The following is a 13692-nucleotide window of genomic DNA, read 5'->3' as shown; positions in this document are numbered from 1 at the left end:
TCTGCCATATAATGGCTTTTACATTAACCCCCTTACTCTGAATAATATATATGGCCAATAAATGCAGGGGTCAAGAAGGTCCATTGGTGCATGGGAAATCTGGTTTAATTAGAAGTAGAATTAATGTAAATGATAATAAAGTCAACATTGGACCTGAGGTAGAATTTTTAGGAACAAAAATGCAAACTTCACATTCTCAGCGAATCTAAAGAAATGTATGCTATACACATTGTCTGGCTGTTAGATTGGGAAAGATTGATAAGATTAGATGCACTCTAAAGCTTTTTCATGTTTATCATGTTGTATTCTACAAATGTAAAACAGAAATGGTCGGAAATTGAAGTGTCTTTACCTTTCGGTGCGCAAAAGTGTATGAATTTAAAGAAAACTGCTGATCACCGGCGAACCTTGTGAAAATCTCCAGTATGGCCCCAATGAACTAGAAGTCAGTCTGGTTTTTTTCATTATGACTAAATTTGTCACTCTACACAAATACAGGCATAGAATTTATTTTAAATTAACTACATTATTTACAAAATACGTACACGATTTTTTAAACAAGCCGTAAGAATAACTTTGTCATTAAAGTCCTCGGTATACCATACAGAAACAGTAAAAAAAGATGTATGAAAGCAAAACCGTCTTCGCAAGATTACAATCGTGCATACTCTGTGATTTTGACTGTCGAGTGCTCCAGTGCACCAGGTGGCACTGCTTTAGTTTCCATGACAAGAAGAAGCAGATTTCTTGAATGTCATCTTTGTAAGAATGACTTTTGGGTAGACCTGATTTTCAACGACTTATTACAGACATGGTTGGCATGTGAAGCCTTTATATTTTTATGTGAAATCCAGCTAAATGATGTCTCAACAAGTATACAACAAGTATACGGAGGCCTTATCTTCTTCACTAAATGATACACATAGAGAAACCTGCACTGTGTACACTGCAAACAAAACAACAAACAACAATAAACAGTGGCATGTTATCAAAACAATATATACTGACTATGTAGACTGATCTACAATCCACTGAGTCTTATCATTCTTTTACAAAAAAAAAGTGCAGGGCAGTTTTCTAGTTATGATCTATATATCATCTCATACAGTAATTAATAGGCAAATATGACATCATAAGTCACTTGATGGCCCTTGTCCCAGGCGTAAATCATGCGGTCTTTTGGGTTATAGTCAATCTGTGTGGTGTAAGTGTAGTTGTTAATGAAAGGCAGCCGCGGCACCATCTGAGTGTGTGTGTGCGTGTCGAAAGCATAGCTAATGGTGGCATTTATGCGCTCATAGCTGTCCACAGCATACAGGACACCACAGATGACAAAACTGTTCCCGTAGCTGTTCCTTCTTAGGCCCGTTCTCCATGTGTTCTCTTTCTGCAGATCAAAGGGATTAAGCTTGTTAAGGATGATCACTTCCTGGTGAAAGCCTTCTTCATCTAAAGCTGGATAAACCAGCCACAGGCCACTCTCATCTACAGCAAAGTCCACGTCTGAGTGCCCTCTAAAGCTCCAGGGTGCCTCCTCATCCTCATGCTCAAACATGGCATCATGCAGCGTGGTCCAAGCCGCCACGTAACGCAGACGCAGGTCGTATTTGATGATGTCGTGGGAAAAAGCCCGGTTGTAGTAAAAGGCGCCATTGTAGACCACGTGACCTGTGCCGATCCAGTTGTAGGGGAGTTTGTAGCTGTTGCTGTACCGTCCTGTGTGGAGATGAGAAATGCTAATATTACTACCCAATTTAACCAATATAAAACAATACATATCAATATTAGTGCTTTTAGATTATGAACAATTTCATAGCATATCAGTGCCTACAATGTATCTGACCAGTATTTACTGAAGCCAATAACACACTCATTAAGAGTTATTCTATATATTTTTTTGTTGTTACCAGGCAATCGAATTCAAATAGTGATTCATACTTTGGACTGTTATTACTGCTATTCTCTTCATTAAATTATGTTTGAGAGGGGTCAGCTGAGGTGGCTCGGGCATCTGTTCCGGATGCCTCCTGGACGCCTTCCTGGAAAGGTGTTCCGGGCACGTCCCACTGGGAGGAGACCCCGGGGAGAACCTAGGACACGCTGAAGAGACTATGTCTTCCGGCTGGCCTGGGAAGGCCTCGGTTTCCCCCCAGGAAGAGCTGGAAGAAGTGTCTAGGGAGAGGGAAGTCTGGGCATCTCTGCTTAGACTGCTGCCCACGCGACCCGGCCTCGGATAAGCGGGAGAAGATGGATGGATGGATGGAAATTATGTTTGTGTGTACATTTAAAAATCATGGTGGAAAGAGGTGTCACTTGTACTGGGAAATACTTTTATAAATGATTGTACATATATCATAGACCACAAGAGAATTTATTTTGGCTTTATAATTTTGCTCTCTTCCAGAATTCAACACATTTAAATTAATCAAGGACAGTCTGCTATTCACAGGGGGCAATCTGGTCAGTAATATGAATTAAATTATAATACCTATTTGGTGATTCACCACCCCATGTGTTAGCTAACAAACTAAAAGCTACTTTATAAAATTACATGCACAACGCAGTGCTTGTGCGTGTACTACTAGAGTAGAGGTAATGTTTCACATGATCAAACTTCTATATGATGTTCAAAACTCAATATGGAATACAGTATTTCTGTGAGTATAATAATCACCTTGTTTAAATGTGTCCATATCACGGAATTCCAGAAGGTTGCCGCCATAGTAGTAGTTTGTGACATAAATGACATTGCCATTGCCTTTTGGGTCCTTCATCCAGGCACCTTCATTGCGGCCATAAGCATTGTGAGTCACAGGTTCAGCTATGGTAGCTAATGTGTCTTTGCAGATACCTGCAGATGATGACACAAAATAATATCATTATGCTTATATATATTCTATTAAAGATTTATTTTGACAGAGCACAGTTTCTAAGTTGTTTGGCTTTAATCACTAATAGTGAACATAATTCCAAACTTATATCGTGTCATCTGTTTAATAGTACAACTTTCACCGTATTACAAAATATCACTTAGTATTGGATATTGGTATTGGGGCATATTTTACGAGCAAAAGTACAAGAAAATTTGCAAGTTATTGGGCCAATAGCAGAATAATTTAAAACTCCCCCTTACCAGAATTCTTTGGCGAGTCTGTATTGACTTTAGGTTCTTCGTCCCAGCTGAGTCGAGATTTCACTGTGTATTTTCTTCCTGCAGATGTAGAGTTTTGCTCTGGTTTTGGAGCTTTGGGAAAAGCAGAGGTGGTTGTTGATCTGTTGGAGGTTGCTGACTGTGTGGTGCTGGTTGGTCTGGTGGTGGTGGTGGTGGTGGTGGGGGTGGTGATGGTCGTTAAGGAATGTGGCGTTGCCGTGCTGGTTGTAATCATTCTTTTAGTTTCCCAAGACTTCTGTTCAGGCAGTTTTGTGATGGTAAGTACATCTGTGGTGGTTTCTCTGTTCAGTTTTGGTGCCATAGTGCCTGTAGTGTGAGGGCCTGAGTATTGCATGTCCTGTTGTTTGGGGATCTGGTCCTCTGGTTCTATTAGTAAATCTACTGAACCGTCCCCGCTCAGCACATCATCTGTTCCTGCTGTGGAAGATTAACAGTTGTGGGTGGAAGAGCTTAATAAAAACGTCTATGAAGGCTTTCATTCATCCAGTGTTCAAAAGGGAGATAAATGGAAAAGAAATGAAAGCTAGGATAAATCACAAAGTGGTCAATATACTAGATTTTTCATATTTATAAATGAGCTTTTTCAATGTATAAAATAACAACTTATTTCTGCTATAATGTGCTATTAGAATTTTAAAATTGTGCTGTTTATAGAAGAGCAACAAAGAGGAACATGGTTAAAAGAATTGTAGTAAACAAAAGTGTTTTTTTCAAAAAGGAAAATTGTGTTGAGTGTTTTTATTGCAGTAATTCATTCGCCCAGACTACACAAGAACATATAAGCTGTTCATAGGTCTTGAGTGCAAGTGGCTTAAATGAGCTTTCTTTGCATTCACAGTGGTAATTTAAATTCACTAATGTTCACTGTCTTCTATTTTTTTCAGATCCATCTATAGATTTATTTTGTGACTTCTTCCATAGGTTACAGTCAGTCAGTGCAGGCTAGTTTTGAGATTGTGGTCACGAATGAGGAACAGATTCAATAAAAAACATTATGTGTACATATGTGCATGACAGTTTTCAATGCTACAGTGATGATAAAAAAAGTCATAAGTAATTTTTACAAATTCATGCAAAGCAGAATATGCATTAGCAGTCAAGCTAGAAATGACACAAAAACACATAAGGCCTGTCTTAATTAAGCTTTAGGCATTGTCTTCTTTACAAGTCAGTATTAAATTCAAACTATGTAAACCAAACTCACCTTGCTGATCTCCGTCATCGTCCTCTTCAGAATCAGCTTTATAGAAAGTCATGCTCCTTATGTTCATCCCATTTGGCCCCATTTTGCCCTTCACTAATTTCTGCATGTCTGTATGTTCAACATGACTTCTCTTCAGTAGCCTGCTGGAGTCCTGGCCTCCAACAAACTTCTCCTCATACTTCTTCTGTTTGGTAAAATGTATACAATAGGCGTTAAACACATCATCAATCTGTCGGGCTTTGCATAATGATTTAAATATCCTTATCTAAAATTGGGTGCAACCTAATCTGAAATTATTAAAATAAAAACAGAATTAGAAATGTGTCAGTATTGTCAGCATGATTTCTTTCTCTATTTTGTTTCCCAAATATAACTAAACTAGTAGACATATTCAAACCCTGAACATGGCTAACACTGAATGAATGAGAGCACATGTGTTGGCTGATTGAGTACATTGTGGGTAAGGGAGGAAAGCTGTGCATTAAATTATTCTGGCAAACTGGTCTTTTAATAATAACATTCGTTGTGAAATAAGGATGAATTTGTGGCCTGGGTTATTGCTCGGAACAGGCTTTGGGGAAGCTATCTTTGATCTAATTATACTCTACTACAGTCTACCAGGCTGACACAGCAAGTCTAGCTAATACTTTCCACAGGGCTGGAGCTTATGTGATGCTAACACATGCTAACAACTGTATCCTTTCAGTCTGTGTGTGTAATTACAAGTTTTACTGTGCGTCCAGACTTTGGCTTAGGTACACTTTATGTTTGGTGGTGCTGACTTACTTAACTCCCTCTCCATATGTGTGCGTGTGTGTGTAGATAAAAGTCTCCTGAGATGTTTAGGATTTAGTGATTATGGGTGAAGATTGCAAATAGGTTAATTTTCTGAATGACATATTTAGTGAGTTTATAGCAATCAGCAATTAAATATACATTCACAAACAAAAAAAGGTATACATATTCCTGGTTACATGGTGATCTCATCATTTGTACATTGTACATTTGAGTACACCTATTCAGCAACCATTTTCGTATATCTTCTCAAGGGAAGAATTTAATTTGAAATTAATCCCTGGTCTAGTCAATGTGCAGCTTGTATAGCATTATAGATTTACTGTCCTCTGAAAATAACTAAACATACAGCCATTATTGTCAAAATAACTGTCAAAAAAGTGAGTACACCCTAAGTGAACATGTCTGTGTCCAAAGTGTCAATATTTTGTATCAGCACCATTCTTATCTAGCACTGCCTTAATCCTTCTGGGCATGTTTCTGGGATCCTGACATCAGGAGCTGCTGGATGTTAGACACATGGCACTTCTCCACCTTCAACTTGAGGATGCCCCACTAGGTGCTCAATAGGTCTGGAGAGTGGTCATCTTGGTGATGTGTTTGAGGTCGTTATTATGTTGGAAAACTGCTGTTTGGCCCAGTTTCTGAAGGGAGGGCATCATGTTCTGCTTCAGAATGTCACAGTACATGTTGAAATCCATATTTCCCTCAATGAACTACAGCTCTCAGTACCAGCAGCACTCATGCAGCCCCAGACCATGATGCTACCACCACCATGCTTAAAACAATTTTCTTGGTACTCCTCACCAGGGTGTCACCACACATGCTGGACACCATCTGAGCCAAACAGGTTTATCTTAGTCTCATCAGAGAAACAGGACATGGTTCCATTATTTCATGCTTTTGGACAGGTTGTCTACAGCAAACTTTTTGCAGGCTTTCTTGTGAGCCAGATTCAGAAGAGGCTTCTTCCTGGGATGTCGGTCATGCAAACTGACTTGTTGCAGTGTGTGCCGTACGGCATAAGCACTGACAAGTGGACCTTCCGCTTCTGCAACCTCTAAATCATGCTGCTGCACTCATGTGTCTGTTTTTTGGAGCCAGCTTCTGCACCTGATGCACAGCACAAGGACTCAACTCCTTTGATGGACCCTTGTGAGGTCTGTTCCGAGTGGAACCTGTCTGGGAAAACCTCTGTATAAACATGGCCACTGTACTGTAACTCAGTTTCAGGGTGATCTTGTTATAGCCTCGGTTATCTTTGTGAAGAGCAACAATTCTAATTTTTAAATCTTCAGAGAGTTCTTTGCCATGAGGTGCCATGTTGAACATCCTGTGGCTAGTTTGAGAGAACTGTACTCAAAGCACCAAATTTTAACCGCTCTAATGAAAAATACACAAATTTGTATGGTCATGTCAAAGCAAACAAAAACATAAACATGATGAATAGTACATGTGGCTTTGATTGGTTAAGTGACATACTGCTGTTATCACTTAGGGTGTACTCACTTTTCTTGCCAGCTATTTAGAAATTAATTTCTGTATGTTGAGTTATTTACAAAGGAAAGTAAATATATACTGCTATAGAAGCTGCACATTGACCAGTATTGTCCCTACAGAAGAGAAACTTAAATGGTTGCTGAAATGTAAGGGGTGTACTCACTTTTGTGAGATAGATAGATAGATAGATAGATAGATAGATAGATAGATAGATAGATAGATAGATAGATAGCTAGCTAGATAGCTAGATAGATAGATAGATAGATAGATAGATAGATAGATAGATAGATAGATAGATAGATAGATAGATAGATAGATGAATTTCTGGTCATGTGGTTCATTCAGGCAGAGTTATCTTTGGTACAAGAACAATGGTGGATTATTATATTCCATGTTAAATCAATAGACTGAACCAAAAATGTGTACCAGTAAATCCAGAATACAATATATCCATTCTTTCTGGACCTGCATCTCACCTCATGTTCATTTAATATTATCCCAAATTACTTAAAATATGCACTTTATGCATAACACCAAATGAATGTTTGATTTAAGGCATGATTTTGTACTTTTAAAATTTAGTTTTACTTTTAAAGTTTTGTGTAAAACAGTTAGTGTTGAGTAAATGAGATATGAGCATGTATCCACAAATGGCCTGCAGGAATTATCGGTAGTCAGCTATCCTGTCAGTTAAATTGACTCTTTCTGTGACAGACTGTGGTGCTTGGATGTGTTTGTTAACAAAACATACAGGAATCTCAAGTCTGGTGTTTCCCACTCATCTGCCCTGCTGTGATATTGTCTGGGGGATATTACAGTGCATGAAAGGGATTACGAGTGTGTTGTGCGCACACTGTAATTCACAAGACTGACACAGAAACACTGTAGTCTCTTGAGGAAGATACTTCTTACTTAACTGCTCAGATCTGTACTTGATTTGGATTCTGAGTAATTGAATGTAATTGTATGAGAGGTAAGTTTTTGTTGTTTGTCCCAGTTTGTTCACAGACAGTTTCTCGTTGGCTGGTTATTAAGTTACAAGTCTGGAAGTCGTTATGCTAATAGACTTCCTCCACTCCACACATTGTTTTAAATGTAGCTCCTGAATAGAATAGAGCATGCTTAGAGAACTGCCTGTTAAGAATAAATAAGCTAACATCTAATATTTGGCCTCAATCGATCACATGAGACAGCTAGTTTGTTACTCCAATCCAGAGAGGGCCAGTAATAGTTGTACAGATCAAAACCCAGCAATTTCACTCAAATATTGACCAAAACCATTAAAGAAACTAGATCTCAGTCCGCATCTAATCGAAATCTGGCACGGTTTATTGCAGCCTGAAAGAGATTTAGCCCGGAATCAACCCAGTTGCAGGATGTGAGCCAATAATACTATCTATTTTTGGTTTCTAGACAACATATTTTGGTAGATACGAGTTGCTAAGCTGAACTGCAATGACAGATCTGTAGCCCTTTGCAAATACCATAAGTTCACAGCACAGCGATAGAGCGTATTTTATTAATCCCTAAGGGTAAATGTGTTATGTAAACTACTTAGGTTAATGGTAGTGTTTGTAATTTGTTTTCTAACAAATTTCATTGTGGGAACTGTTACTGTATATGTGGTCTAGCGCATGTGTGTGTGTGTGTGTGTGTGTGTGTGTGCTGGCTTTGGGGCATTTTAGCATAACCTCTCTCACCTCTGAGTGTGAGAAAGCTGCAGCCACTTTATTCTGCAACGAGGGCTCCAGCTCGCTCAAAAGTCTTTTCTTCTCTATGTGTTGGTTTGTATGCAGGTCCTTCCCTTGCCCTTTGTCTTCTTTCATGCTCCCTTGCTCCTTTGTCACATTTCCGGAAAATGACTGGAACGAAAAAGATTTGCTCAGCAGTGATCCTGGGTGAAAATATACTGAACTTGGAAGTACTTTGTCTGATGCCAATAGAGAAGGTCTACAACGTGTTTAATAGGGAATTGTAAACTTGCATTCTTCTTTAAAACCTAAAATGTATTGCAGTCTGTTCCACACCCTGTCCCCTCTTACTCCAAACGTTGTGCTGCACCTTGACACCTTTTCACTTTCATTTTATGCTGCTCTAAACTGAATGTTATTATATATTTGAGACTTGTGGTTATAAATATCTGTTTTCAGCACTTTTTAATTGTTTATTTATAAATCTGTATGTAAAGCCTCATGCAGTCAGATCACTGTACTCTGTATATCTGTATAAAATCTATTTGTTGTATTTAACCTTGCAGTTTATTTTCATATTTCTGTACTGCCTTTATTTTATGTTAATCGGTCAATTAAAGTGTACACCATCTCATAATAGAAAAGATTTAAGACTATGTACCTTTTCTATGTTTTCCACACGAGCCAGGAGTTTAGTAGTGACTGAGTGCAACTTTAGCAGATCCATCCCATACAAAGCCCCTTCGAGTAAGTCCATGATGGTGGAAAGCTGTTAAAGGAATGCTCTCATGTCAAAAGAAACCCAATGCTATAGAAACAAACTACTGGTTTTAACGAAATTGTTTAACAGAAAATCAAGCACACACATTTAATCTGAACCAAAATATACTACATCAGATATGTATGTCTGAGGTTTGCTTCTGTAGTAGAAATCAAAGTTAGATCCTCCCAAATACAGTGTTAAGGTACAGACATGTTTAGGGACCCAATTTGACTTACTATAATCTTTTAACATGAACAAAACTTTTCAATGTAGCTGAATGCTATGGATGCTATATATATATATATATATATATATATATATATATATATATATATATATATATATATATATATATATATATATATATATATATATATATATAATGTGTGTGTGTGTGTGTGTGTGTTTGCTTTATCTCTTCATTTACATACAATGGCAAGTGTGCATATATTTTAAACCAATTTACAATAAATAAAAAACTACAAGTGTCATAAAACACCGCTTCATGAATATCGTTTATTTATTTTACCTTGATGTCATCTTTCCCAGCTTCTTGGAGCTTCTTAAACCTGAAGTCTCCTTCGCAGGGGTTGAGGGCAGATGGAGGGGCGATGCAGGCACATTTCTTACAGTTGGGTCCTGAGGTCACTGTCTCCACTGTGTAGAAATCCTCAAGCTTTCCAGTCCCTTCTTCAATTCGCCTGCAGGCACTTCTGCTAAGTGGCCTGACCACACATTTACAGTGGCAATCCGGGCCCTCTGATAGAGTCTTCACTTTGTCGTAGTCACCGATGAGCTTAAAGTTAAATTAAGACTTAGAGAGTAAATATGAGACACTGTGGGAACATTTGTATTCTCTTTATGCTGCCTTATCACTGTATAGTAAATGTTTGAAAGATGTGCATATATCGATAGTTTTATGCAGCCATGTCGATTTTATTCTTGTGCCAAAATGTAATGGATTTGGACAGAGAAACACGGAAACTCTGTGAAAGACATGTACATATTTCAGTAGCCTAAAGTAGTGCCTTAACAGGACATAGAACAGACTACCAGAGAAGACCAGAATATTTCCTGCTTAAACAGATCACCTGAATGACATTTAAAAGCAGTATAGATTATATTATATTGTAGATTTATGAAGAATAGACTGCATGCTACAGGTATTTACTGAAAAAAATAAAAATTATGGGCAAAACATGTGGTGCAGATCCATTTTAACATCATGAAAAGCTTGTGTTCAGGTGTGCCATTAAACACAAGTATGCAGACTATAGAGACTAAAGGATTTCTTCATGGTAAAGGAAGACTCAACAACTGGCAATTTTTAATTTAGAACATAAAAAGCAATTTCTTAACACAAAGGAAACAATATGGTGTAGCTAAACCTTTTTTTTATGTTTAGGTCATTCGAGCGTTACATCCCTACGTGTATCCTTCAATAACTTTAAGAAATCTTACACAACTTTTAAACCTGTTGTTTCATTTGGTACCTTATCTGAATCACTTCTGTTATTGTAATCTCTATTTCATGGCCTTCAGCAACTTTACCTGGGTTATAATGTTCTCCTGGTTGTCCAGCTCATCTTCCAGGGCTGCATCTTCAAATTCCTCTGAAAAAACCTGGTTTTGTTGGGATGGGCTCTCCATCAAACCCGTCCACACCAATGGCACAAAGCAAAGTGCACAACTCCAAGCCAACAACAACAGCCTTAATGAGAGCATCATGCTGGTTATCCGAAAATCCACACTGTTAATGTGATCTGTTCTTAATTCACAATTATTTAATGTATTGGTTTACTAATCCTTCCAAAGTACAAAAATCTTCTGTGGTGTAAAACACAACCTGATTAATTTGAAAGAAAAAAACTGTTCACCAGTCTGTGCAGGTTGTGCTGCAGCCCTGGATATTCTCTGATGAATGGATCCCTGAAAGGTCAGCCGGCTAGGAAGAAGGAAAATGGGAAGGACTTGACTCCATCACTTCAGATGGGGAGGAGTTTAAGGATTACAGACTAGAGCACATTTTTTGCTCCCTCTGCACTAGACATTTAAGTGTTTCCTTCTCTAACACATTTTAAAGGGATTGTTATGAGCTGACCATCTGAGACAGGGTGGTTTTTTGTTTAACTGTAATTTAACAGCATATTTGAAGAAGTGCCCATTAATCAGTTACAAGGCTCATACAAGGCTCATTTTTATTTGTTGTTCTTGGATAGATGTTTAGGAAAAGATAGAAGATAATACAACAGCTATAATTTTAGATTTCTATTTTTATTTAGAGCAAAAAAGAAATAAAAACTTAAATAATATATATATATATATATATATATATATATATATATATATATATATATATATATATATATATATATATATATATATATATATATATAAAAATATATATATATATATATATATATATATATATATATATATATATATATATATATATATCTTTTTATATTTATATTATATACAAATATCCATGTATATTAGTTCAGTGACGTTTTGTACTAGTCTTTTGCATTTATTTTAATATCTTGGCCATTAAAATTTGAATAACATTAAGATCATTATAAAAAACTGCACATTGTGGATTTTAATTACACTTTATTTTTATCTGGTTAGTGAATGGATCATTTTGGGAATTTGTACTAGATTACTTGCCATGTGTACACAACCAAATGGCAATGAACAGATAAAAATAGACAAATGTACAGAGTTCACTTGATTTTATAATAAGGAATCGTGTACAATTTGTATTTGTACTTATGTAATAATAATGATCAGAAAATAAAAAAAATGTTTTTATATAAACACATGTTTCATTCAGTTTGCAGAAAAGTCACTGAAGACACAAAAAGTTAAACAAGCCCAGTATATTCTCTTTGTTTTTACAAGACCACATGACCTTTTCAAGCTGCCTGCCATTGGTTTGGTACCTCATTTTCTCTTCTATAACTCATTATTATAGACTTGACAGACGGCCTGATGTAAACCACGTGCGCCATCTATGGTTCTGTTAAAACATCCTCTTATAAGGTCGATGTAGCGGCAGGTACGGTTCCATGTTTGGACTATGAGCGCCATCTACAGTACCTGCACCCAATGTGGCTGAACTTCTCATGTCACCAGGTTGACTTTATGGGCCTTAGACATCAATTTGAGTTATGTTTGATTTAATTATGCATTTCATGTGTACAATATTATGTCTATTTTTTACATTTGTCTGTAGAGTTACAATTGTATAAATGTATAATTCTATAAATGTAATTCTGTATAAATTTGTTTGATTTTTTCTTTTAATTACAGAACACATTAGGTAGATACATCAAGATCTTTTGTTCAAGTGGGATGATCAGCCTATAATTACACATTCATTCGGATTTTTATATTTGACTTCTAACCATTGAATCAAACCAATGCATTAAAAGACTTCTTGGAGGCCTGAAGTGTAGGAGTTTAAACCTCTAAAGGCATTGTACTATCGTGCAATTTTCTTTTAACGCAGTAAATACATAGTGGTTTTATCTTTAGTTCACAAAAGACATTGTCTCAAAGCAGCTTTACAGAATTTAACAGTTAAGTTTGTTTGTGTGTGTGTATAGTTTCGAGTTTCCTGGTTTTAGGTATGTGTGTGCATGTGTGGGTGTGCGTGCGTGCATGCGTGTGTGTATAGATGCGTGTTTCCTGGCTGTAGGTTTTTTTGTGCGTGTTTGTGTATAGTTGTGCGTTACTATATACTTTTTAGATGGAATTGTATTACTGATGATGCAGGAATGTCAACTCCTTTGCCATTTTTTCTTTGAAGCTGTAAATTGTCTGTGTACATGAGCGCCAATTCCCACCATCCTAGTAATGCAGGCATGCTCGCTCTCTCTCTGTAAGAAGGAGGTGTGGTCTCTCTCAATTTGTCCCAGTAAACAATGTGTCGCCCTGAGTCTGTCAATTTCAATAAAGCAGGCCTGGCAAATCTTTCCTGTCTGCCAGTCCAAGTAAAGAGCAGGGCCATTGGAGGCCTATGTGTGATAATGGCCTCTTTTCTTGACACTGCAAATGAGTTAGTCTTGGTCTCTTTCAATAGGAAAGAGAGGCATGGCCACTGTGACTGTCAATTTCAATGACCAAGGGGTGAAATCTGTGTCTATTATTCTCAGTAAAGCAGGTGTGGGCTTTGTGCCTGTCAGTTGTCATTTGTTGCTAGTAGAAACCATGGTGAGACTCATACAGTTCTTGCAGTGGTTATAACTGTAATTCTTTTTCAATCAGGGGAATATATTTTAATAAACACACATAACACTCATACATCAGTTCTACATCTGATAAATAAAATGCAGTAGTAATGAAATATAATTACATTATTAAATAATGAATGGTCCTTGGATCAATCCTGGACTACCTTTGCAGAATTTCTTTGCAAAATCTAGTCATGTCTGTGCTTTCTCCTAAATTCTTCTGCTTCCTTCCAAAAACATGCCAGCATTTGCTACCTAACATTGCTTCTACATATGAAAATGTGTGTAAATGCATGTCTGTGTGCATGTTGCTCTGCTATGTACTGGTC

General features: G+C 37.2%; 1 protein-coding gene across 2 annotated transcripts; it reads right to left on the bottom strand.

The window, feature by feature from the left end:
* Positions 1-493: 493 nt before the first annotated feature.
* On the bottom strand, positions 494-11074 carry olfml2bb (olfactomedin-like 2Bb). Of its 2 annotated transcripts, none has more exons than XM_083549182.1 (8): positions 10677-11074; positions 9655-9921; positions 9024-9131; positions 8372-8533; positions 4377-4560; positions 3134-3589; positions 2675-2851; positions 494-1716 (listed from the first exon to the last, which is right to left on the bottom strand). In XM_083549182.1, the coding sequence occupies exons 1-8, from the start codon at positions 10851-10853 to the stop codon at positions 1112-1114; spliced, it is 2136 nt and encodes a 711-aa protein (XP_083405308.1). In that variant the 5' UTR covers positions 10854-11074; the 3' UTR covers positions 494-1111. The 2 variants fall into 2 exon arrangements, with proteins under 2 accessions (XP_083405308.1, XP_083405309.1); XM_083549183.1 differs by having other exon boundaries at positions 3134-3586; positions 10677-11048.
* Positions 11075-13692: the final 2618 nt, after the last annotated feature.

The sequence above is a fragment of the Silurus aristotelis genome, assembly GCF_946808225.1.
Source record: "Silurus aristotelis genome assembly, chromosome: 8".
Lineage (NCBI taxonomy): Eukaryota > Metazoa > Chordata > Actinopteri > Siluriformes > Siluridae > Silurus > Silurus aristotelis.
The sequence above is the reverse complement of the archived record's forward strand: the minus strand, read 5'-3'. Positions and strand labels throughout refer to the sequence as shown.

Excerpts from the sequence above, each read along its gene's own strand:
- olfml2bb (XM_083549182.1), bottom strand. The coding sequence starts at position 10,853 with ATGATGCTCTCATTAAGGCTGTTGTTGTTGGCTTGGAGTTGTGCACTT. Across the intron at positions 9,132-9,654 it reads CTGGGAAAGATGACATCAAG|CTTTCCACCATCATGGACTT; the intron begins GTAAAATAAATA and ends TTCCTTTAACAG. Across the intron at positions 4,561-8,371 it reads CAGCTTTCTCACACTCAGAG|AAGAAGTATGAGGAGAAGTT; the intron begins GTGAGAGAGGTT and ends TTTACCAAACAG.